We start from the raw sequence: 26,035 nt of genomic DNA on the forward strand, positions 1-26,035 counted from the left end.
ATGAATATTACAGATAGGTGCTGCGCAATGGGCAGTTTTTGGATTGCATTAGGCAGTACAGAAACCACATCTGCCATGTCCCTGACACGTATTGGGGATGCTATAAAAATCTTATGCATTTCTCTCCAGAGGCTGGAGTCTTGTTTCCAAAGTGTAACTGATGCATTAGGAATGCTCCTAGTTTTTACTCCCCCCTCCAAAAAAAAATGGTCCATATCTAGCAGCTTCTTTACTTGATTGCACTGCTTGATCCTCTTCCTCACTGCTGCTCCTGTTCAATGTTTGTTTTTGTAGGTCTCACATTCATCAGCAGATCCAACCCTTTGTATAAGCACTGTGGGTGCACATTTTTGCTTCACAGATGTGTAAAACACTACACAAAAAGAATCTTGATGCAGACATATGTGTAATAACATCAAGATTTTTGTAGTGTTTTTAAAAATCATTTACTCTATGTGTGTGTGTGCTGAACAGCAGGAAATAAAAGCTGCTAAAATGCGAATATTCCAATTCTGAAATTAATTTTTGAAATTCTATTTGAAATAAAATCTAGGAAGGGTGGAAGACACAGAAATTCTGAAATAATAAAAGAAATCCTCAACTGCTTGATAGCTAAAATTTTATTGACTTCTTAATATTTACCAGTGCAACTACCTTAAAATGATAGCATAGCCAGAAACTCACATTTTTTTGCTCCTTCATTTCAGTGCCTAACAACATTCATATTTGTGGCTTTTTCAGACTATTTTTAAATGTAATGTCCCTTTTCTAATGCTATTCACTGTGCAATCCCACCCATACAATGTTTTTGAAAATATTCATATCAAATTATTCTTTTCTCAACTGTATAACCATATTTCCCGCCATAGCTCTTCAATAACCCTAACAAGTCCCCACCCCCCAGCCTGGATTATTGCGGATGCCTGGTATATGAAACAAATCCCTTCCTAGCATTATCCAGACCTTGGGCAATTCTTCTCTGGTGCGTACTTTCATTTTCATCACTGTCTGTATGCTATTATGTTTTTATTAGGAAAACACCAAGTACATACACTTGCCTTACCTTGTTAAAGGACTGCTGGTAGCAATCAATTTCTGCAGCTCCAAATTAGCGCTGCTTAATAACTTGGATGGATGATTCCACAAAGAAATACATGTAATTGGGCACTTTATTAGAAAAAACGATTGTTTCTGTACAGATAATACACAAGAAAGTGCTTATCTTTCATGAGCTGATTGTAAGAGAAAGTGATAAAGATAATTGCTGCAGAAGTTCAGGAGTCATCAGTTTGCTTTTTATCTAACAATCATTTTCAGCATTAGTATGATGCTGTCAGCCTCCCTCCAGGTGCAGCCAGAAGTTCTCCTAGAATTACAATTCATCTTCAGACTACAGAGGTCAGTTCACTGGCAAAAATGGAGGGTGGACTTTTATGGCATCACATTCCTGCTAAAAAGAGCTGTTTTTTGGTACCCTGCTTTATACCACTTGAAGGAATTTCAAAGTCACAATCGCCTTCCCTTCCCTTCCCCACAACAGACATGCTGTGAGGTAGATAGGGCAGAGAGAGCCGATTTAAGTTGCAGTTGGAATTACATCACGGTGTGGCATAGAAGAAGAAGAAGAAGAAGAAGAAGAAGAAGAAGAAGAACAAGAACAAGAAGAACAAGAAGAAGAACAAGAAGAACAAGAAGAACAAGAAGAACAAGAAGAACAAGAAGAACAAGAACAAGAACAAGAACAACCCTGTGAGGTGGGTGAGCCTGAGAGAGCCCTGATATCACTACTCGGTCAGACCAGCTTTATCAGTGCCATGGCGAGCCCAAGGTCACCCAGTTGGCTGCATGTGGGGGAGTGCAGAATCAAACCCAGCATGCCAGATTAGAAGTCCGCACTCGTAACCACTACACCAAACTGGCTCTCCCAGGTATCAGACCCAGTTTTGAATCCCCACTCTGCCTTGGAAACTTGCTGAGAGGCCCTGGGCCAGTCACACACCCTGAGCTTAGCTCAACCCTCACAGGGTTGTTGTGAGGTGGAGAGAATGATGTAAGCTGCTTTGGGTCACCACTGGGGAGAAAGCAGCTTGTAAATAAAGTTAATAATAATAATGGGAATTGGATATATCATACAATCCTGATATTATTGTATTTTTTATTGAATGAACCATCCTGTTGAGCCCAAGTGAAAAAGGCATATTTATAGTATAATATAACACCAATAAAATAAAAGTAACATCAAATACCGTAGTCCAGTGGTCCCCAACCTGCGGGCCACGGCCCGGTGCCGCAAGCTTGCGGCCCGGGAAGCTTCTTACTGCGGGAGGGGGGGAGAGGGAATCAGGGCCGCACATGTGCCATGCGCGGCCGGATTGCGCATGTGCGGCACTTTCACGCATGCGTGCATGCGTGCAAGTGCCGCATATGCGCGATTTCGGCCGTGCATGGCGCATGTGCGGGCGCGCATGCACAATGCGCGGACGCGACAGTTGCCCTGCCGGTCCCCAGCCTAAAAAAGGTTGGGGGCCACTGCCGTAGTCCACATTGTCAGTGACTTGAGCTATGGTGATGCCCACCTGCACAAATGACAGGCTCCATTTCCAGATGTTCTAACAAGAGAGGTAGAGAAACTGTAATCATGGTGGTAGACTCTGCCTTTGACCTCTGTATGTTCTTCGGAACACGTGTATAGAGCCCACACATGAACAAGTGGAAAAAACACACCAGGGGTTCCAGAGTCATGTGCACATTCATGTAAGTCTGAGCCATTATTTGCCACTGCAACCTCTATCCTCTTATGCATGTTCTCTGAGTATGTCTGAAAGCTGATCTCAGGACTGTTGAATGGTCCTCAGTTTTGGAGCTATTGGTTAAATATCCTAATTATAGGGCAGAAATCCATTAGTTCTTAATTGGAATGAATCAGTATTTATGATACTGTGCTACTGAATATGGGCAGACATTATGAGTATTGTGATAAATAAACATATTTTTGATTGAACAGACACCATAGTAATTTAAAGAAATCTCTGGTCCACAGATGGCAGCATTGAGCAATGTATTTTCCACAGATGTTTCTAATGCTGCTGCTTCTTTTAAAAAAATACTTGGACTGGAAGAAAAGTTATGTATTCGGCCCCTTCACTACTGTAAACTGTGACGTAAGTTTAGTGTTTAATGTTGCATACAAGTACGTCGGAATAAGCTAGTTGATTTCAAATTAGATATTAGATATTTCAAATTAGATTTTTAAAAAATATGTCAGATTTGAAAAGCATTCTTCCTTCTGGCAATTTCCCAGGGGGAATTGCAAAAAAGGGGCAAAATGGCCACAGTGCAGTCTTGCATTCCATCTAGCCATTCCAGCCAGAGTAATTCTCCTCTACACACACCTTTGGTCAATTTGTCCAGAAAGGGATGGTCTTGTGGATCATTGTCTTTAAATTGGCAAAGCATTTGCAAATTGACAGTTTGGTCCACAATGGCCCTCCCACATCTTGCCAAAGTGCTTGTAAATTTTCTAGAGATGAAGAGGGATTCTGTTGCAGTCGCCTCCCTTAAACTGGCCAAGAGACTGGAAATTGGCAGTTTAAAGGAGGCAAACCGCAGCAGGCTCTCTCCCCTCTCTTGGCAAAAGAGCTTGCAAGTTGACAAGTGAGGGGGAAGGGTTCGTGCTGTGCATCATGCTGAGAACTGTCTCCTTTAAAGTGACAACTTGCAAATGTTTTGCCTACTTAGAGGAGAGGCAATGTGCTTCTAATTGGTTATGATCATCCATATGACCAGTGCCAGAGGCATCACCCTTACTCTAATTATTCCCCTTTTCCCTTTGTTCACAGTGATTTCACTCTGCTAGTTGTATAATCCCCATTGGTTAGGATCACTGGTTAGGGCAGGATGGAGAGATCAGAGGGAGAGAAAGGGGCAGTGGAGCAGCCCCCCCAACAGGTTGAAAGAGCAGGCGTTATCAGGAACCCTTTGGGCTGCCTCTGATGTTGAATTCTTACATTAGGCAGGTAAATATTTTGGTGCTGACTACAACTAATAGAAGGAGCATCCATTCCACTACAAGATCACACTGGTTACTGATTGTATTTCAGGTCAAGTTTAAGGTGTTGGAAGGCCATACATGGCCTGTGCCCTGTGTATCTATGGGACCGTCTCTCTGAATATGTCCTCAGAAGAGCCTTGTGTTCAGTCAACACCAACAGAATAGTGATCCCCAGCCCCAAGGAAATTTGGATGGCCTCGATGAGAGCCTTCTTGGCCTTGGCTCCTGCCTGGTAGAATGAGCTCCCAGAAAACATCAGGGCCCTGGCAGAGCTCACCAAGTTCTGCAGGGTGTATAAAACAGAGTTCTTCCACCAGGCTTATGGTTTGAGGCCAGAAAAATGGTCAACATCTAATTGGCCTCCCTCCTGTACTACCCTCCCCCCCCCACCGGATTCTGGTTTCATGCCCCTAGGGAATTCTCAGAATTTTAGAACTGATTTACAACTATTAACTGTGTTTTAAAATGTATTGTCGAGCACCATTGTTCTCTGTCCTGAGTCCATTCTGGCAGAGAGTGTGGTGTATAAATTTGAAGAAATAAAATAAAAAATACTATAGCACCATTGTGCAGAGTGCCAACTTAGAAAAATATCTTCACTCATCAATGACACTCATAACCACATAGTAAACAGCCACATAGTAAACAGCTATTTCTGATGCTTGTTGTTGTTATTATTATTACTATGAAATAAGGTTGCAAGATCAGGGCTAAATCTGAAATACAAATGTGTAGATCACAGAAATGCTCAAAGGAGAATTTTTACTGTATTTGCATTAGTGAAGCCTACAAAACTATAGCAGGATAAATGGCTGATAAACCGGGCACAGAGACATCAATGTTTGATTTCATTTCTACAACCAAAGTTTGTATAGAAATCCTGTTTCAGGCCTCTAGTCTAGCTAAAGTTAGTTATGATTTAACTCCCATCAAAACTAACAGAACAAATTAATTGCAACTAACTGAGGTCTTGAAGAGCCTCTTGTGGCGCAGAGTGATAAGGCAGCTGTCTGAAAGCTTTGCCCATGAGGCTGGTGGGAGTTCAATCCCAGCAGCCGGCTCAAGGTTGACTCAGCCTTCCATCCTTCCAAGGTTGGTAAAATGAGTACCCAGCTTGCTGGGAGGTAAACGGTAATGACTGGGGAAGGCACTGGCAAACCACCCCGTATTGAGTCTGCCATGAAAACGCTAGAGGGCGTCAGCCCAAGGGTCAGACATGACTCGGTGCTTGCATAGGGGATACCTTTACCTTTAACTGAGGTCTTGTTGGAATGTACATCATACACCTGTGCCTACTTACTTGGGAATAAATCCTTCTGAATAAGATGAGACTTACTACTCCCATTAACGTGCACAGAGTTGCAGTCAATGATGACTCAAGTGGTAACTCAATGCATACTTAATTGGAAATAAACCCAACCAAACTTCCTTCCTTCCTTCCTTCCTTCCTTCCTTCCTTCCTTCCTTCCTTCCTTCCTTCCTTCCTTCCTTCCTTCCTTCCTTCCTTCCTTCCTTCCTTCCTTCCTTCCTTCCTTCCTTCCTTCCTTCGAATGCTACAAGTTTATGTTAGAAATACTGTCTAGATATATCAACAAATTGTAATGATTTGAGATATAAAAAGTTAGAAGAACAGCCATCCTTTGGTAGGATGGCCAGTTCTTTATCTGTTTATAATGGTTTGTACAAAAAAGGGGTTCATTATAAAAAATGTATATGTTAGAAGTTAGAAGAACAGCCATCCTTTGGTAGGATGGCCAGTTCTTTATCTGTTTATAATGGTTTGTACAAAAAAGGGGTTCATTAAAAAAATGTATATGTTGATCATTGTTGCCTAATTCCTAAAGCTCATTTAGGTGATCCATGCGATGGTCACCTCCAGACTGAACATCTACAACTCGCTCTACGCAGGCCTACCCTTATCCTTGATCCGGAAACTACAACTGGTGCAGAACGCCGCGGCCAGGATTCTCACTAAGACATCATGGAGATCTCACATCCGGCCAGTACTCCAAGAACTCAGCTGGCTCCCAGTTGAATTCCGGATTAAGCTTCAGGTTTTGGTAATCACCTTTAAGGCCAAATGCGATCTGGGCCCAGTGTATCTGAGAGATTGCCTCCCTGCCTATATCCCCAGAAGAGCTCTACGCTCCGCCACTTCCAACTGGCTGCAGATCCCTGGCCCTAAAGATCTCAAAAAGGGCCAGGGCCTTATCAGTCCTGGCCCCCACCAAGGGGCTGGAGCTGGGAAGGTAGTGAGAAGTCAGGCCAAAGTCAGATCCAGGAGACAGTCAGACAGAGCTTCGCCATAGTGAACGACAACACAGAAACTTATGGAGAGACAGGCAGGGAAACACATGGGTTGCTCCCACAGAGGATTTTGCCTCAAGGTCCTCCTGAAATACCCCAGAGTGGAGTGGGACAGCCCTCAGCCAAAGGGCTTGCAGCTGGACCTAATCCTTATCAGAGGAAGGAGTTGCATCTGGCCCCCATCTGCTTTGCCAGTGAGCTGACAGGTGTGCCAATCTCCTGACAGCTGTCAAGTTGGTGCGATGGCAACAGCGCTGTCATTTGGCGAGTGTCTGGGGCTCATGGGGATCTTGGCCTGGTTTCACCATTGCTGCCACTCTGATTTATACTTGGGGCTAGAGGGGGTCCTATTCCAGGGCTTGACATAAACCAGTAAATGGGGCCAGGCTGCTTGTCATCTGGTGGGCCCCATTCTCAACAGCTGGGTCTCCCAGCACCTCCAGGAGCGTTCCAGAGCTACCGGTGGGAGGGGCATAACAATAACTTTAGATCTGGTACTGTTTCAATGTTTCTTAATAATGTGAGTTAGTTTTACCGTAGTTAATATACAATGAAGTTGTAGTGGGGAAAATATGGAAGCTCACTATGTCTATCATTGTTAAAGCAATTCAGCTAGAAAAATTACCTACAGTAGTTTGTGTGACCAGATTTTCAAATTGCTTGAAAGAAAATGCTGAATAGACTTCTGAACCCAACCAGGAGACTTAAGGATAATGATACCTGTCACCAAACTATTACTTCAGCTGTAGATTGAGTTCCTGTGCCTCAAGGCATAGGAACATGAACATTTTTGTTTTATACTAGAAGTGTAATTGGTTTCATGCTCATTGTTCAGTATTGGGGTATCAAATGACGATCATCATAAGAAGGAGGAACAAGCACCTTGCCTGTAGTTTTCAAATGAAGGTAATTTCTAAAGGTTTTAGTTGTACCCTTATTCACAGTCTCACCACTGTCTGGGCATATAAAGACCACACCTTTTCATTCTAGACATGGTTAACCACAATGTGTGTTAATGGATAATGTAAGTGCTTCTTCAGTGTGCTTGCTTGAGTCACTCCAGGAAGTGATTCCAAAGGAAGGTAAATCTTATTTGAATACATATAGATCAACTCTGTGGATGCCAGTTTTAATGTTTTGAACATATTCACACTCATAAATAAGAGAGTGTATATGTTTAGTTTAAGGTGACCAGATTGTCCCACTTTTGGAGGGACATCTGGAGGTACCTGACAAATTGTACTTACGTTGAAATTAAAAATATATATATTACAATACTATTTTTGTGTTCTATGCGTGCTATGAAACTTTTTGTTGCTCCATATAGACCAAATTTTTAATCAAGACCCTCCCCCCGGGCAATGGTGTCCCGCTTTACCAATGTTAAAATCTGGTCACCTTAGTTTAGTTAACATTGGAAAGAAAATGCGCATTTCTTCATGGGAAGGTAGCTGACCCGTGCATTCACTTCCCAGAATGATGTAAAAACACACACACACAAAGTCATTCTCATATTACAGAACAGATGTCCAATCTGACCCACTCTGTGATAGGTAGATATGAAGAAATCACCCTCCCCCCCCCAAACACTATTGCGTTTTATTTTGTCATTATATCCCACTGCAGTCTCTTTAATACTGTGTTTGCATCACAGCAGTGGCACAAAAATGAGTACCTGTGTCTTTTGTGATTAGTTCTGTGGCATGGACACGATGCAGTTACAGTTACATCAACTTTACTGGCATTCAAAAAAGTACAAGCCATAAGATCTCAACAACCACATAAATGTAAAAAAAAACCCAAACTTAAAATAGGAGAATTAACACAACATAGAGTTAAAATTAGCTATAACTGAACCAGCTTTCCCCAGAAATTTTGCAACCTCAGTAGTAATTTCAGGATTGTCATTCAGTAAATGCAGGATCCATAGGCTTCTATCCTGCAACAGAAGTTTCCTTTGGGGAACTTCATGAAGGGGCACTCTAGAATTACATGTTGTATAGAATCAGGCTTACACATTCCACAAGAACAAAGCTTTTCAGGGTAGGGAATAAGATGGAACCTTCCATATAGAACCCCTGAGCCAGCTTGGTGTAGTGGTTAGGAGCGTGGACTTCTAAACTGGCAAGTCGGGTTTGATTCCTCACTCCCCAACATGCAGCCAGCTGGGTGACCTTGGGCTCCTCACAGCACTGATAAAGGTGTTCTGACCAAGCAGTAATATCAGAGCTTTTGTGGGGAGAGGAAAGGGAAAGCGCTTGTAAGCCGCTTTGAGACTCCTTTGGGTAGAGAAAAACAGCATATAAGAGCCAACTGTTCTTAATGGGAAAGAGTTCATTCAGGCTAGCATGAAAGCTCTATGCCAGGGGTAGTCAAACTGCGGCCCTCCAGATGTCCATGGACTACAATTCCCAGAAGCCCCTGCCAGCGTTCACTGTGATGGTGCATCAAGAGCATGAAAATACCGGGGCATCCTCCCAAGAATGGTTCTGCAGCCCTAATTTAAGAGAGGAACAGATCACAGGCTGGGCGGGAAAGAGTTTTTGCCGTTCATAGTGTAAGTGTCTCTGATGACTTGCAAAACATAGTGCATGATTTCCTCATGAGTTCTGAATGAGCCTACACAAAATTAATGAGGATCCAGTGCTTTGGATCTATGTTTCTGAGCCATGTTTTTTGTGATGCAATCCGTCACCATGGATGTGATGTGATTTGTTGGTGACCCCACATAAAAATTATGAGAATTCATGCTTTGGATCCACATTTTTGGGCCATGGCAGTTCCATGAAGCTATGAATCTGTGAATGTTATGGTACAAACTGTGTTTTGGGTATGAAAGGTTATTTGATGGTAAATTTTATGTGACCTAATTTGAAAACCCCAGGGAACTATTAGGATCTGTGCTTTGCATCCAGGTTTATTTGGAATGTGCAGAAGAGCCATGATTATTGTGGTGCAATCTGTGATGACAGATACAACAAGTAACTTGATGGTAAGTTTGGGGTGACTTCAAAAAGAATTCTGAGGATCCATGCTTTAGACCCGTATTGGATCCATGACTTTTATGGTACAACCTGTATCTGTAGGTGTGGCAAGTGATATGATGAGTTTTGCATGTGCTCATTTTCAAAAGGATTCATGCTTTGGATCCATGTTTCTGTGCCATGGTAGCATCATGAAGCAGTGGTTATATGATTTTTCTGTTCCATTTGGCTACTAGCATGTTATGTAGTTTGGGGTGACCCAATGCAAAAATCCTGAGGATTCATGAGAATCCATTTTTGTGTTGTGGCAGCACCATGAAGCAGTAGACCAACTATTTCTGTGGTGCAGTCTGTGTCTATGGATATGATATACAATTCGGTGGTGTGGATGGGAGGTGAATTTACTCCAAGCTAGGCTGGCAATGGATTATAGGGTTTTTTTTTGGGGGGGGGCATCATCTGGGCATGAAATTGGGGTCAGTGTGGTGGGCAGGAATTTGTGAATTTCCTGCATTTTGCAGGGGATTGGACTAGATGAGCCCCTTCCAGTTCTATCATTCTATGATCCAGGAAGATAGGTGATTTGGACCTGTCTTTACATCTTTGCTGTGCCCTGAAGCTGTGGTTGTATTTATTTATTTATTTTGGGGGGGATGGTGTAGTTATAGACTAACCCATGATTTCCAATATGACAGTGATTTTATTTCGTTTCAATGTGAAAATCGTATGAATTCCTGATGATCTGCTGAAAATAATCTAGATTCGACTTTGACACAATCCCTTCCCAGGTCTAGCTTATGCTGGCAACCTTAAGAAGAAAAGGGGAAAAAAGGCGAGGGGGCAAAACAGGGGAGCTGTTCAATGTAAAGCTCTAAACGGTGTTGTGTTCTCTTTTTCTATCCTAAAAAGAAGATGGTTCCACAGTCTAAAAAGGCGACAGACCGCGGGTGGTGGTGGGGGGGGGAGGCGGAGGAGCAGGGTGCCTTGCATCCCCAGCACAACAGCCGCCTCTGCTGCAATCACAGCGGCCGCACGTCAGGGAGAGGGCGAGATTCACAACCCCCTCGTTTATAAATAACATGCCACTGAATGGCGTCTCCTCGCTCCCTCCCTCCCCTCGTTTTATTAAAAAAAAAAAATACTACGCCGTGCTTCTCAACCAAGCCTGGGTGCCTCGCCGTCTGGCTTGCCAGCGCCTTAGATGGCTTGAAGGACAGGCAGGTGCTCCAATAGGCTGGCGGCCCCCCAAGGCTCCGAGCGGCGGAGCGCCCAAAGGTAAGCGCGCTCGCTGCGGTGCTGAATGAAAGCCACAGCGGGCGGGCAGGGAAGGGCGGGCTTGGAATGCCGCGCCAACAAGTTCGGCTGCCGCCGGAGCTTCTATCGCTGCCGCCGCCGCTGCTGCTGCTGCTTGGGGCTGGCGAAGGGGCTGGAGCTGGGGATGGTCCACGCATCGGCGCCGTCACGTGTTTTTCTCCTCGGAGTGAGACGGAGTGTCGGCGGCGGCGGCGGCGGCTGGAGGGGGCTGGCCTCATAAACACAGACAGCGCCGCTTGTTTTGGTTTGGGGCTCGGGAGAAAGTCGGCGAGGCGGCAGCTCCTGCGGCAGCCCCAGGAGAAAGAGGAGGAGGAGGACGACGACGACGACGAGCCAAAGTCCGCGGCCGCCTAGCCTGCGCCCTTGCCTCCCTTCACTCTGGGGCGCGCGAGCAGGACCGGGCTTCGCCGCCGCTGCCCGCCGAGACTTTCCCGACTGGAATGAAGAGGAGGAGGAGGAGGAAGCAGCGGCGGCGGCGGCAGCAGCCCCGAGGATGTCCCTTCTTCTCCTGCGCCTCTCCCTCCCCTTGGCCGGCGTCTCCTCGCCGCGGCTCCGGCTCCCGCAGCTGCCTGCTGGCGTTTTCCGTGGGAACGGCCCTCGCGCCGCCTGAGCAGACGGCACTGAATGGGGTCGCCCGCCGTCGCCTCTTGCGCCAGCTCCACAAGAAGCGGCCGTCGCTGCGCTGATCGACGTTAGGAGGCATCGTGGGTTGTTGTTCCCCCCCCCCCTTGGATCATTGGGCTTGGAGATTTAAGAGACATTTTGGCGGGGAGGAAGCGAGGTGGCTGGCGTGGCCGTGCTGCTGCTGCTGCTGCTGCTAATTGTGCGGGTTTTGTTTTGGTGTTTTTGGTGTTTTTGGGAAAGGGGGGAAAATTGCCTCGCTTTCCACGAGACTCCTGCAAAACAGACGCGCTCTTCCGCGCGCCCCCTCCTTCCCGCGAGGATATTTAATCGGCGTCTGAAATTGCTCCTGGCTGCGGGTAACTTGAGAAGCGGAGGGGGCTGTTTGTTTGGGAGAGGAGCGGCGGGGGGAAGCCCATCCTGCTGCGCCCGCCGCCGCCGCCGGAGGAACTCGGCCCTGCACCGATGAAATGATGCGCTTCTCCCCTTGCTCGGCGGCCGCCCGTGAGACGACGCTTTCCTGGGACTTCGCCCGATCGGGACTTGGGAAAGCCACGTTTCTCCCGCGAAGAAGAAGGGCGACCGGGGAATAAACAGGCCGTCGGCTTCTGGAGCCCGAGGAAGGCTCTTGCCGCCGAACAGCTGTTCCCTCTCCGCCTCCCACCCCCTTTTTGGAAAACGGGGATTCCGCGATCGTTTGCCGTTTGGGTGGCTGCTGCATGACTTGTCTTGGGGGCCGCGGCGTGCTCTCCCTTCCCTCGGTGGGTCAGAAACGGCCAGTTGCCAGAGCTCCTGCTGCTGCTGCTGCTGCATCGGCCTCCCCCCTCACCTTGCACCATGGCCAGCCCCACGGAGAATAACGAGAGCTTCTTCTCGGATGTCAGGAAGGTGGGTTACTTGCGCAAACCCAAGAGCATGCATAAGCGCTTCTTCGTGCTGAGGGCGGCCAGCGAGTCGGGACCCGCCCGTCTGGAGTACTACGAGAACGAGAAGAAGTGGAGGCACAAGTCGGGGGCCCCCAAGCGCTCGATCCCGCTGGAGAGCTGCTTCAACATCAACAAGAGGGCAGACTCCAAAAACAAGCATCTGGTGGCTCTCTACACCAAGGACGAGCACTTTGCCATTGCGGCTGACAGCGAGCCCGAGCAAGAGAGTTGGTACCAGGCGCTGCTGCAGCTGCACAACCGGGCCAAGAGCCATCACTATCAGCACCACCACCACCACGGGGATGTGGCCGTCGGAGGTGGGAGTGTCGGGTTGGGAGACGCGGGGGAGGATAACTATGGGGATGTGGCCCCTGGCCCGGCATTCAAAGAAGTTTGGCAAGTGATTCTGAAGCCGAAGGGCCTGGGCCAGACCAAGAATTTGATCGGCATCTACCGCCTGTGCCTAACCAACAAGACCATCAGTTTTGTGAAGCTGAACTCTGATGCCGCGGCGGTGGTGCTGCAGCTGCTCAACATACGGCGGTGTGGCCACTCAGAGAACTTTTTCTTCATTGAGGTGGGGCGCTCTGCAGTCACTGGACCAGGTGAGTTCTGGATGCAGGTAGATGATTCAGTCGTAGCACAGAACATGCATGAGACCATCTTGGAGGCGATGCGGGCGATGAGCGAGGAGTTCCGGCCCCGTAGCAAAAGCCAGTCTTCCTCCAATTGCTCCAACCCCATTTCCGTGCCTCTCCGCAGCAGGCATCATGTCAACAACCCCCCGCCCAGCCAGGTGGGGCTCACCCGTAGGTCCAGGACTGAGAGTGTGACTGCCACCTCTCCTGCTGGCAGTGGAGTGGGAGGCGGAGGAGGGACGGGCAAGCCCAGTTCTTTCCGTGTCAGAGCCTCTAGTGATGGAGAAGGTACCATGTCCAGACCAGCTTCAGTGGATGGAAGCCCCGTGAGCCCAAGTGCCAACCGGACCCACTCACATAGGCACCGTGGAAGCTCCAGGCTTCATCCTCCTCTCAACCACAGCCGCTCCATCCCAATGCCTTCTTCGCGCTGCTCCCCTTCCGCCACGAGTCCGGTCAGCCTGTCATCGAGCAGCACCAGTGGCCATGGCTCTACGTCCGACTGCCTCTTCCCACGTAGGTCCAGTGCTTCAGTTTCTGGGTCCCCCAGTGATGGGGGCTTCATCTCCTCTGATGAGTACGGGTCCAGCCCCTGTGACTTCCGGAGCTCTTTTCGCAGTGTTACCCCAGACTCCTTGGGACATACCCCACCCGCCCGGGGGGAGGAGGAGCTTAGCAACTATATCTGTATGGGGGGTAAGGCTAGCTCATCCTGCTGCAATGTCACAGCCCCCAATGGTCATTTCACTCCCCGCACCTGTCATCTTCAACAACAGACTCGCTATCCTGGTGTCCCATGCTGCCCCCGGCTTGGCAGCGAGGATGCAGGTGATCTGGATAAAGGCTTCAGGAAACGGACTCATTCAGCTGGTACTTCCCCAACCATCTCCCACCAGAAGACGCCTTCACAGTCCTCGGTGGCCTCCATTGAGGAATATACTGAGATGCTCCCCTCTTATTCCTGCGGTGGCAGTAGACTCTCCTACCGACATTCTGCTTTTGTGCCAACCCACTCATACCCCGAGGAGTGTCTAGAGATGCATCACGTGGAGGGCAGCCACCACCAGACCAGTTCGACCCCACATACTGATGATGGCTACATGCCCATGTTGCCGGGTGTGGCCCCTGTCCCTAATGGCGGTAGTGCTCCCAAAGGTGGTGATTATATGCCCATGAGCCCCAAGAGTGTGTCTGCCCCTCAGCAGATCATCAATCCTGGGAGAGGTGGCCGTCATGTACAGGCCATGGTGGACTCTAATGGCTACATGATGATGTCTCCAAGTGGGAGTTGTTCTCCGGACAGTGGTCCCACTGGCTACAGCAAGCTATGGATGAATGGGACAAGACACCATCCCAAGTTATCTGTGGAAAGTAATGAGGGAAAGTTGACAAGTGCCGGCAGCGATTACATCAATATGTCTCCAGCCAGTGGCTCTGCTACCAGCACTCCTCCAGATTGTTACTTCACCAGCTCAGGACCTCCAGGTCCAGAAGAACCATCCATGCCAGGCCCTGCTCAGTCCCACCACAAACCCATCTACTCTTATTTCTCTCTGCCACGCTCCTTCAAACATGTGCAACGCAGGACAGGCGAAGAAGGTGGCACCCAGATGCGTGTGTCTCTCAGCTCTGGCCGCTTACTGTATGCTGCTGCTGCTGAGGACTCTTCCTCTTCCACTAGTAGTGATAGCCTTGGTGGCCCTGCAGGTCAGGAGGGTGGTGGGTTTCCTGTTCTTCCCCAGACACAGCCTTTGCAGCCTGCTCCTTCTTGTACTGCAGACATGGCTGTGCGGACCAAGAGCCGCCTGGCTAGACCTACCCGTCTGTCTTTGGATGGCCCTAAGGCCAGCACTTTGCCTCGTGCTCGGGAGCAGCTCCCAGAGCCCAAAAGCCCTGGTGAGTATGTGAACATAGAATTCAAGCAGCCAGTCTTTCCATTGCCTTCATCCCATGGAGATGCTGGATCCAGTTCAGAGGAGTATATGAATATGGATTGGGGAGCTGCCTGCCCGTCCAGCCTGGCATCCATGCAGTCAAGTCGGGGCGGGGCAGTTCCCACCGGTGGCCGAGACTACATGAGCATGCAGGTGGGCAGTGGGGGCCAGTATATAGTTTGTGCCCATACCCCCTCACCTTCTCCTCCAGCCCTTTTGCTCAGCTATGCCGATATGAGGATGGTCCACGGTAGGCCGGAGAAAAGCCCACCTGCTGTGGGGCTACCTTCCCCGCATCCCCAGACTCAGCCAGGTGAGCTGGCTACCGCCTTGCCCCACTCCTGCTCCTCCTCTGTGGTGGGGGGGCTAGGGATGAGCAGCGCCTTTGCCCACGTCAGCCCCAGCCGCAGCAGCCAGAGTGCCAAAGTGATCCGTGCTGACCCGCAGGGAGGCCGGCGGCGTCACAGCTCAGAGACGTTTGCTTCCTCCACCACTCCTAGTGGTGGCCTTGGTGCCTCAGCCCTGCCCCATGGACCAGGAGGAGGAGGTCCTGATGAGGCAAAACGCCACAGCTCAGCCTCCTTTGAAAATGTTTGGCTCAAGCCTGTGCCCGGTGAGCTGGGGGCCCCCTCAGGCCTCGGCACGACCATCAGGACTGAGCTGGCTGCGGGTGGGACCGGAGGAGGTGTTGAGAATGGGCTCAATTACATCGACCTGGACTTAGTGAAGGATTTTAATCAGCGCCAACATCACCACCCCCACCCTCAGGAGAGTGCTTCTCTGCTCGGGGGCAAGCAGACGGCGCAGCAGCATCAGCCACCGAAATCTCCTAATCAGCCTTGTGGGAGTAGCCACTTGAGTGATGAATTAAGTGCATATGCCAGCATCAGCTTCCACAAGCGGGAGGACATCCAGTAGCTGAGCGGGAGCCAGAGACAAGGTGAGTATTTTGCAAGCTGTTGTTTGCTTCCTCCCATTGGAGGGGGAGATGAGAGGTGCAGGGCTGATATGTGTGCTGAAGGGGCGAGAAAGCAGTGCTTTGGGTAACTGCAAAAAGGGCCTTAAATGGGTTTCCCTGTAGACACTTAAAAGACATGCACTCCGTTTGGGGAATGATTAGATAACCTATCCCAGCTGGCACAATGTTATGTAACTGGTTCTTGCTGTTGCCCACTTGCATTGACTGCATTCCATTTATCCCCCTTCTCACACTCAGCCTTGCCCCTAATCACCCATTACTGTATTGATAGGTTATGGTTAGAGCAATGCTGCAATTTACATAGGGTGGGCAGATCCAATTCCAGATCGGATTGAGTCAATAATTGCCAGTTTGTGGGCACAATTTAAGCATTATGCAAGAAAAGCAAATCTTACTAAAGGGTTGTTAGTAGGGGGAGGAATGAAACCATCATTAGTAGCGGATAAAAGTGATAAGAAATCTCAAACAGTAATAGCCTAAAGCTAATTAATTGTGGGGGGGAAATTACACATGCAAAACACGATTTCTGAGTTTTGTGTCGTGTTACTATGTACTGTTTCTTTGACTAGCATTTGCTTTGTGTAAGAAGATGTTTTTAAGAAATTTGTGTACAAAAGGGGGAAAATTGCAAAACACTGCAGCTGGGACAGTGGAATGGATGAGTTCCCCGTTTCCATATGTTTTTGCAACATAACTGCCCTTTCAAAAACAAGGTATGAAATAGCTGAGCTCCTCTAAAGCATTGTCATTTCTTAGATGATCAACACTATGCAGCATTATTATTATGTTATGTTATTGCTAGTGACTTCCCCTAATCTACTGTTGGCTGACCCTCCAGAGGAGTGTCCTTTTGGATTCTCTGCTTGTTTCACCTTCAGAGTATTGCAGTTTAGACAGAGAAATACTCCTGTTTTCCTCGCTCTCTCTTTCTCACTCTGTGCTTGCACAAGCTTATGTGTATATGAGAAAGAGGTGTGGTCATACATAGCGCATAGGAGGAGGAATGGGGGAAACCTCTGCAATTTAATCCTGAATGTGCCAATGACAAGTTAAGTGGCCCGGGGCTTGTTTTGCTGTGTGTAAAATAAGAATAGAACAAAATTTGAGTCCAGTGGCAGCTCTAAGACCAACTCTGAAGAGGTATGCATACACATGGAAGCTTATACCATCCTAGAATAAAACTTGGTTGTCCTTAAAGGTACCACTGAACTCAGACTTCGTTCTGGTGCTTCAGCCCAACACGGCTACCCACCTAAAATAAGTGTAGTAATACTTCCCTCAAAGGGTTGCTATGGGGATTAATTACATAATGTTTGCAAAGCGTAGTGAACAGGAAACAAAGAACGTACTGACTGGTAGTCTGTGTGTGAATCTGCTTAATGCCAAATACTTATCAAGGAAGTCTCCTCTTCCCAGTTGTATAGAATCAAGCAAAAGAAAGTTGATGGATCTGTTACATTTAAGCAAAATTTCCATCAGCTTGCCATCTTGGGGTGTTGCTGAAGTGGGGCACAGAAGATGGTGACTTAGCCCTATGTATAGTAGTGAATTTGCATGAGGAGGCCTAACATACTCAAAGGGCATTTTCTCACCACTGTGAATATACTAGTGGTGTGAATATGGCTGCTGCTTTTAGAAAGTGTTTCTTCCACCAATTATGCTTGTCAAAATGTTGATGTTCCACACAGCCATGACTCTGCTCTAGGCTTTGTATCATCACAGACCTCATGATCTATGCTGACCTCTTCCCATCACCCCTTATCTTTGATCCGTGGTCATCCTTGGAGGGAAGGAGGAAATGTTTATATTGGCACAGATGGAGACAAATTCGGCAGGATTTTTTTTTCAATGTTAAATGTCATAACAAACACTTATTTTGGTCTGTGATGTGTTTTAATTGCTGGTTTGCTGGGTACAAATACTAACTCTGATTGGAACAGTAAAAGTTCTTATAGAGATGGTTCTCCTGTGGAATTGAAAAATTTTAAGCTTCTGGAATACAATCAAAAGTAGATTTTAGTGTTTAAAAAAACACTTAAAGCACATACATTTTACTGTTTTCAAGTAGATAGTCACAGATTCTCATGTGTGGACATCTCATCTCAGCTGTAATATTTCAAGAAGCCAAGGGTAAATAATAAAGAGTGGTTTAGAGTCATGTTTGTTGCAGTCACAATACATTGTGTGTAACTACAATAGTTACATGCAGCTGCATTCCTTTTCTGTCTGTTGAAAATAGAGTCTAAACAATCTTCATGACACCCCCCTCTAGATTCCAGTCTGTTGAGGATTGCTCCTGTCATGTTGTTTTTGTCTCCTAATCAGATATACTGTCCCCTAGCTTACTGGCCAGTTGTCAGAATGCTATACTTGTCATAGAACTATGGGTAAATAGTAAATGCTTTTACAGTCTTCTAGTGTCCTTTTGCCTCTCTTGTTTATTGTGCCATCATCAGAGCTGGAGAGCAATAATCACTATGGAACCAGTGATTGTGAGAGCAGTTGCTCTGTAGAGATACTAAGGCTGAACTGTTGACCTAGTCCTTGATGTCTTGTCTGAAATTGCATTTTCAAGAGGCATCCAGTGATCTTGGGTTTATGGTTCTTGCATTTTAAGAAGACTACTCAACAGACCAATTAAAGCAGATGGTAAAACTTTGCTGCACAAAATATTTACTTTTCCCTTTCTAGTATCTAGCTGACAAAACCAAGATTTTTGAAAACACTTTTTTACATTAAGGGAAGATGAGGAGTTAAAATGTAGTGCTTAGTTCCTTCCCACTATGGGTTGACGTGAAGCCACACCCCATTCTCTGCTGTCAAATTTTGAAGGAAACATGAGAGAACTTACCAAGTGTTGTGACTTTGGGCTTAGAGAGCCAGGAATCTTTTAAAAACAAACCAACCAAGTTTTTTATTTATAGGATCTCAGTTCATTTGTGTGCAGAAGAAATCTTATTCATGTCCTTCCTTAACCTGTTTTGCTGCTGGCATGTCTGCATTCAGGACAGTTTGTTTGCTTAGAGAGTAGTATGAAGTGGAATTCTTAAAAAAGTGTGCAGACAAGGTTTGGTCTGTATCTATACCCCTAAAGAAAATAATTTCACAAAATAGAATCCATTTGAGATTTTCAGAAATTCATCTAAAGTTTCCTGCGAATATGCAACATGTCACGGTTCCATTGTATTTTATGCAATGCGCATTACTATTTTGCACGAACCTTATTATTTGCAATTTATTAACCTTCTTCCAAGTAGTAGTAGGTGTTCTTATCAGTACAATAAGTTAATGTAAGGTACCAGTATAACGAGATGATAGAAAAGCAAAAGATATTGTTTACAGTTCTGCCCTTTCCCACAAAGGCCTTGTAATATACAACTTGTCATGCTTCTTTTCCATTACTAGAGAAAATATCAAAAGAGCCTCTTGTGGCGCAGGGTGGTAAGGCAGCCAACATGCTGTCTGAAGCTCTGACCATGAGGCTGGGAGTTCGATCCCAGCTCAAGGTTGACTCAGCCTTCCATCCTTCCGAGGTCGGTAAAATGAGTACCCAGCTTGCTGGGGGGTAAAACAGTAATGACTGGGGAAGGGAATGGCAAATCACCCTGTATTGAGTCTGCCAAGAAAACTCTAGAGGGTGTCACCCAAAGGGTCAGACATGACTCGGTGCTTGCACAGGGGATACCTTTACCTTTAGAGACAATATCAGTGGTTTTTCAAAACTGGTTACTCATTTTGTGATCCTGCTCAGTTTCCATAGACTGAAAAATGTAATTTTTATGATGTATTATAGTCAACAGTATTTTTGTTTCTTAATCCTCTTATGTTGTTCTTTTGCTGCTTTATGAGAAAGTTATCTTGCTGCCATGCTTTGTGCATGTGCCTAGAAACCAGTAGGTGCTAGCACTAAACATTATGTATGTTTTATGTGGGACATGAATTCAGTTATGTCTGTAGGAGAGTCTCTTGAGATTTTAGACCAGCTGCTTTTTTATTTAGTTTTGATACGAGCACAGGCAAACAACAGTGTTTGAATTGACAGTGCTGTTTGGGCTGGGGGTGTAATTCTCTTACCAACATAACTCCATTGTCACAAGCAATAATGGGAGAGTTTAGATGTAGAAGCCTTGGAGCCCTGCACCTTTATTTAGGTAGAACTTAGAAGATGACATCACCGCTGTGTTCACAACACAAGGAGTGTGCAGGTGCACAAAAGCTGATACCCGGAATTAAACTTGGTTCGTTTTAAAGGTGCCACTTGGCTCAAACTTTGTTCTGTTGCTTCTGCTCAACCCAGCTGCCCACTTGAATCTTTCCAGTAGGCGGAGAGACAGTTACTTAGTATGCAGTTTTACTAATTGAAAGCATCCCTAACACCCTTTACACTACTAGCTTTGGAAGGGAAAGAGAGATGTGCAAAGTATGACAGCCCATATTGTTTTCCTTACACAGCTTTAGGACCCCCCCCCCTGCAGTTTTCCCACACAAAAAACCTGCTGAAGGGAAATCATTTTGCTACTTCATGTGGAGCAGCCAAATTGGTGAAATAACTCCTCCCCCAGGTGGTTTTTCTGTGAGAACAGTGCTTGGGGGGAGGGGGCAGGAGCCTTTCTCCCTCTGCTGTGCCATTCCAAATCCAATCTACACACCCCTTTTTTGGAAGCAGTTCCCTGCAGCTATTGCGTGACTGAGAGAAACAACGTAAGCAAGTGACAAGACTGAACCATGAAGTCTGCTTCTCTCTGTGTGTGAACAGTGTAAGGTAGAAAGTACTTCAAGAAGATAGAGCACGTTTGTAAAATTGTTGCGAACATGGCATAAGAAGCATTTTAAAGTACTTGCACATCACAAAAATAAAGACATTTCTGCATAATCCAGAAAGTATACACATTCATTAACTGATTTTCGCAGACTCTGTTCAAAGATTCAAGTTAAAACATGGTGCAGGGCAGACCCTCTTGTGGCGCAGAGTGGTAAGGCAGCAGACATGCAGTCTGAAAGCTCTGCCCATGAGGCTGGGAGTTCAATCCCAGCAGCCGGCTCAAGGTTGACTCAGCCTTCCATCCTTCCAAGGTCGGTAAAATACACAGCTTGCTGGGGGTAAAACGGTAATAACTGGGGAAGGCACTGGCAAACCACCCGGTATTGAGTCTGCCATGAAAACGCTAGAGGGCGTTACCCCAAGGGTCAGACATGACCTGATGCTTGCACAGGGGATACCTTTACTTTTACTTTTTCATGGTGCAGGGCAGAGTTAGACCAGAGTGCAGGGCTGGCAGAGGTTATTCTGCTTTCCCTCCAATATATTCGTTTCTATACTCATGAACTTTCTTGAAGTCAGAGAACTAATAAAATAAGCCCCAGCCACAGTTTTGACTAAGGAAGCTTGCCAGTTCATTCAATATTTGTTGATCCAAACACTGACCTGGAAATAAACAGTGTAGCCACACTGTCAACTTCTGGGAAACTGGTGAACCCATGCTATGCTGGAGAAACTCCAGTTCCCCACCTTAGAATGACTGCTGTAAGGCTGTTGTGTTCTCTTGGTGAATAATAATTTATTCACTGTAGTATCTGTGAGTCGCATTCTCTGTTTATACCTGAAGTATTAGCAAACAGACACAGTATTCCTTTATATCTATTGAGCATTTTGCACTTATTTGTACAAGACCAGGCCGGTTGGAAGATTCTGATGGGGGCACGCATTGGGGGAGTTTGCATGGCCTGGCTGCTGTATTTCTCTCTGCCTGCACTTCCTTTTTAACATTGTTGAATTAGCTTTGATTGGCTGTGGTGCTGAGTATGCATTTTTACATAAAGTCCTTTTCACACTTACTCGGGAACAAGCCCTATTTAATGCAGTGCAACTTAATTCACAGTACACACATGCAGGATCGTACGGTGTATCTTTATAGCAGTTATTAAATTTAATGCAAAATCATTTTTCTTCATCATTAGTGCTGGGATCCATCTAAGGATTCTGAGTGCTCCTGCTGGATCAGGAAACACATGGGATAAATCTGATACATGGAATGATGTTTGGCACTACAGAATAACTTGCATTGGGATGAATGTTGAAATCTGTATCCCCATTGACTTTCTGTTCATGCGTGGATACTTTAGAGTTCTAAATAAATAAATAAAGATCCAGAGTACTGCTTCCTTGTGATATGCTAAATATGTGTTGATTGGACTTCTGTTCACCTAAGAAGACTGAAATAACTCCATTAGTAAGCAGACATTATATTCTTCTCTAGCTGGCTACTAAACTAAAAGCTAGGCAACTGCTAGTCTGTTGTGCTTGTTGAATAGCTGCTTGTCAGCTTGAATGCTTCTACTCTCAATCCAGCAGAGTTCTGTACTACCATGCCTTTTACCATCAACCATTTAATTGCCTTGTAATTATGGAAAATAACTGAAAAACAAACAGATGTGTTAAAAAAAACTTGCACCTATGGCTTCCAGCAGTATATAATTTGGCAGAATAGCCAAGCATGATCTAGAATAGGTTTTTGAGTAGTCAGACTTGTAAGATTCCAAGTTGGTAGAATTAAAAGATTTTCCTTTGGAATATTCAGCATGGAATTATTTGCTGGAATTGTTCCAAAATGTATGAAGGTAAATGAGCCAAAAATAAACAGTTCCTCGTTTGACTTTTATTAAGCCTACTAGGTGCAAAACCCAGGTATTCAGGAATACAACGGGTGCTAGAGCTTGGCAGTGGGAAGAGGGAGGGGAGGAGTTGTCCAGTGTGACAAGGAAGGTGGAGTGTGTTTGTGTGTGTGTGTGGGGGGGAGAGGCAGCTCAGTTGAGTGTTTTTGGCATTCCCTTTAAGCCAAACTGCCGTAAAGAGCTAGCCAAGCAGCTGACCCTGCAGGAAGTACTGGAGCTCTGATGGGCAGCCCAGTTTTAACTGGACTGCCTAGCAGAGTCCACCAAGGAGCCAGTCCTGTGGGGAGAAATGCATTCTGCATTTGGATCTGTTCTTTCTTATTTTGTAGTTATATTATGTTTTGTTTGGAGCTGATTTTATTGGCTATTGTGTGTACTACTTGCTAATGCAATGTCCTTGTACTGAAGTGTGAATCTGTTTGAACATAGATCCCACTTTTGGTTTAGGGCATATTACATTTTCATTCATTCAGACTATTGTTAAATCTAATTTGCTTCCTCTAGAACAAATGGCAGCAAGAGACCTTTGTTGAAAAATGTAAAATAAGGGTTATTGGATTTCACTAGCATTTGGAGTGCTCAGTCTGTATATGATTTTTAGAAGACAAACCAAAAAATTAAAGAGTCTGATCAAAACTTTGTTTAAATGGGAAATCTTGATAAGCAATGTCTTGTAAAACAATTTCAGTAATTTTTGTAGTGTGTTTTATGGAACATGGTGAAATATAGTAATTTACAAATACAGTTGTACTTGCAGTTTATCAAAGTTGAAATCTTGGTCTCGACTGTTTACCATTATCAGATACACCTTTGCTTAACTCAATATAGGATCAGTCATTTTGAATAAAATATGGATTATAAGCAATGTTGTGACATTCAGTTGTGCAAAGAATATACAGTACAAGTTCTGTTGGGAAACCTGAGTTAAATAAGCATTATTAACAATTCACATATCAATATGACAGATTTTAACCAAGTTAAAAGGTATTTAAATGAGTTTGCACTGTGAAAAAAGAACTAAAAGATAGCTTCAGGTTTATCTCTCTGATCATATTTGACATATCTAGGTCACATTTAACCTTGTATAATTGAAAGGTTTGCTGATTTGCTTATAAAACCTCACAGTTCTAATGGAAAGAGAGTGAAAAGATAGACATATATTATGTTGTTTCTCATTCCACTTTTTAAATATATTGCCTATCTATAATATTTTAGAAAGTTATTTTATTCTCAGGTCTACAGGTATTTATGAACTATAATGGGTAATGCTGATCTTCACTTTTGGAGTCAGGTAGATTGGCCTGGAGGAGTTTTTTTGCTTCCCTTTGGGCATAGAGCAGGAGTTACTGGGAGAGTGAGGTGAGGGGGCGGGTAGTTGTGAATTTCCTGTGCTGTGCAGTGGGTTGGACTAGTGCAGGGGTAGTCAACCTGTGGTCCTCCAGAGCAAATGCTGGCAGGGGCTGGAGGGAATTGTAGTCCATGGACATCTGGACGGCCACAGGTTGACTACCCCTGGACTAGTGGACTCCTGAGGTCCTTTCCAGCTCTGTGTGTCTGTTTCTATAAAATGTACCCTGGAACAATCTTATAATCTAATGACGATGGGAAAAACAGGGAGTGGTCTGGTTTCCTTATGAATCAGATCAGAGGCAGAAGATAAAGAAAGTCACTGGGACATACTAGTAGGAAGGGGGCAAGTTTCAATTCAGTTTGGACTGGATCTGTCATGGCTTTCAGGTTGTCTAGATTGAAGAAAATAGATCCTGAGGTGTCCTGATTGTCCTCTGCCTACAGCTGGATTGGAGATTGAGGGGGAGTAATGGAAGTGGCCCGTTTCCTAGTCTGTGATTGAGTTCATTGAGGAAAGAAGGGAAAGGATCCGTGGACCCCTGTTTGGGAATACTTGCTCTATACCAGGGGTCCTCAAACTTTTAAAACAGGAGGCCAGTTCACTGTCCCTCAGACCGTTGTAGGGCCAGACTATAGTTAAAAAAAAACAACTATGAACAAATTCCAACTCTATTGCTCCCCCTCAACATGAGTTTTGTCATGGTTTCTACACCTGGGAGGAGGAGGAGGAGGTGGTGGAGCCTGTATTCCTAATCCCATCAGCCACACTTGTTGTGGTTGACCGTGAGTTGTTAGCCCATCGCCTTGCCAGGATGGGGATATGGAGGACTGCCCTTCAATGGTTGCTCTCCTTCCTGCAGACCTGGACACAGAGGGTTGCAATGGGGGAATGAGTTGTCACACCCCTTTCAACTCCCTTCTGGGGTCCCACCGGGGGGGGGCGGTGCTCTTCCCTACACTCTTTAACAACTTATGTACCCTCTGGCTTCAGGCTGGGTTGTCATCAATATGCAGATGATACCCAGCTCTATCTTCTTATGGATGGCCACCCGGACTCCCTCCCAGAATCTTTCACCAGATATTTGGAAGTCATAGCTGGGTAGCTTGAGCAGAGTCACCTGAAACTCATCCCCTACAAGATGGAGGTCCTGTGGTTAGGGAGGAAGAGGGCAGGCCAGGAAGCACGTCTACCAACCCTGGCAGAGACACAAGTTAACGTCGTGCCCCTGGCCAGAAATTTGGGAGAGATTCTTGATGCCTCACTTTCTTTGGAGGTGCAGGTCATGAGAGTAGTCCGCCAGGCATTTTACCAACTTAGCCAGGTGAGGCTACTAACAACCTACCTGTCCTGAGTGCACCTGACCATGGTGATCCATGTGACGGTCACCTCCAGAATTGACTTCTGTAATTCGCTGTATGCTGCCCTGCCCTTGTCTCTCCCCTAGAAATTGCAGCTGGTGTAGAATGCAGCTGCTAGGGTCCTTACAGGTGGGCCCATATCCAGCCTATGTTGAGGCAGCTACATTGGTTGCCAGTTGTGGCCCAGATCAGGTTCAAAGTTTTGGTTTTAACCTTTAAGACCCTTTGTGATCTGGGACCCACATATCTGAGGGACTGCCTGTTGTCTTATGCCCGCTGCAGAGCTTTGCACTCTGTAGGTACTAACTTGTTGGTGGTACCCAGCTCCCAGGAAATTTGCCTGGCCTCAACCAGGGCCAGGGATTTTTTAGTCCTGGCCCCAACCTGGTGGAATGAACTCCCAGAAGAGCTGAGGGCCCTGCAGGACCTTCCTATGTTCTGTAGGGCTTGCAAGAGGGAGCTCTTCCACCAGGTCTTTGGTTGAGGCCAGAGCGTGGGAGATCAGATCCCCCCCAGGCTAGATCATCACCTGGTAGTAGAGTGCCGGCACCCATAGATTACCCTGATGATGCACAACTATGTATTTGAATTTATTTTTATTATTATATATATTATATGGATCCTCATTGCCTCCCCCAACTGAAAGCAATGATTTTCTTCCAGTTTATTTTGTTCACTGGCTAAGAAAACACTAGAGTAAGAAGAGGTGGGGGGGGGGGGGGATGGAACCAAAGTCATTCAGGTTAGCAAAGGATAAAATCACATATTGTTAAGGACCTTGCATTCACCTTATTGCTGGCAAAATTATGTATAATTTGCAATGATTTATTTTACTTACCCTTTCTGTAAAAGGCTATTTTTTTCTGAGCTTACAAGGACCAATTTTATTTTTTCCAAAAA

General features: G+C 45.9%; 1 protein-coding gene across 1 annotated transcript in view; it reads left to right on the top strand.

The window, feature by feature from the left end:
* The first annotated feature begins 10,587 nt into the window (after positions 1–10,587).
* Positions 10,588–26,035, top strand: part of IRS1 (insulin receptor substrate 1) — a 61,460-nt gene continuing 46,012 nt past the window's right edge. The window contains exon 1 of the mRNA XM_077348860.1: positions 10,588–15,715. Coding sequence (XP_077204975.1) covers positions 12,115–15,693 — 3,579 coding nt within the window. The 5' untranslated portion in view covers positions 10,588–12,114 and the 3' untranslated portion in view covers positions 15,694–15,715. The remainder of the gene's footprint in view (positions 15,716–26,035) is intronic.

Source organism: Paroedura picta, chromosome 8 (assembly GCF_049243985.1).
Source record: "Paroedura picta isolate Pp20150507F chromosome 8, Ppicta_v3.0, whole genome shotgun sequence".
Taxonomy (NCBI): domain Eukaryota; kingdom Metazoa; phylum Chordata; class Lepidosauria; order Squamata; family Gekkonidae; genus Paroedura; species Paroedura picta.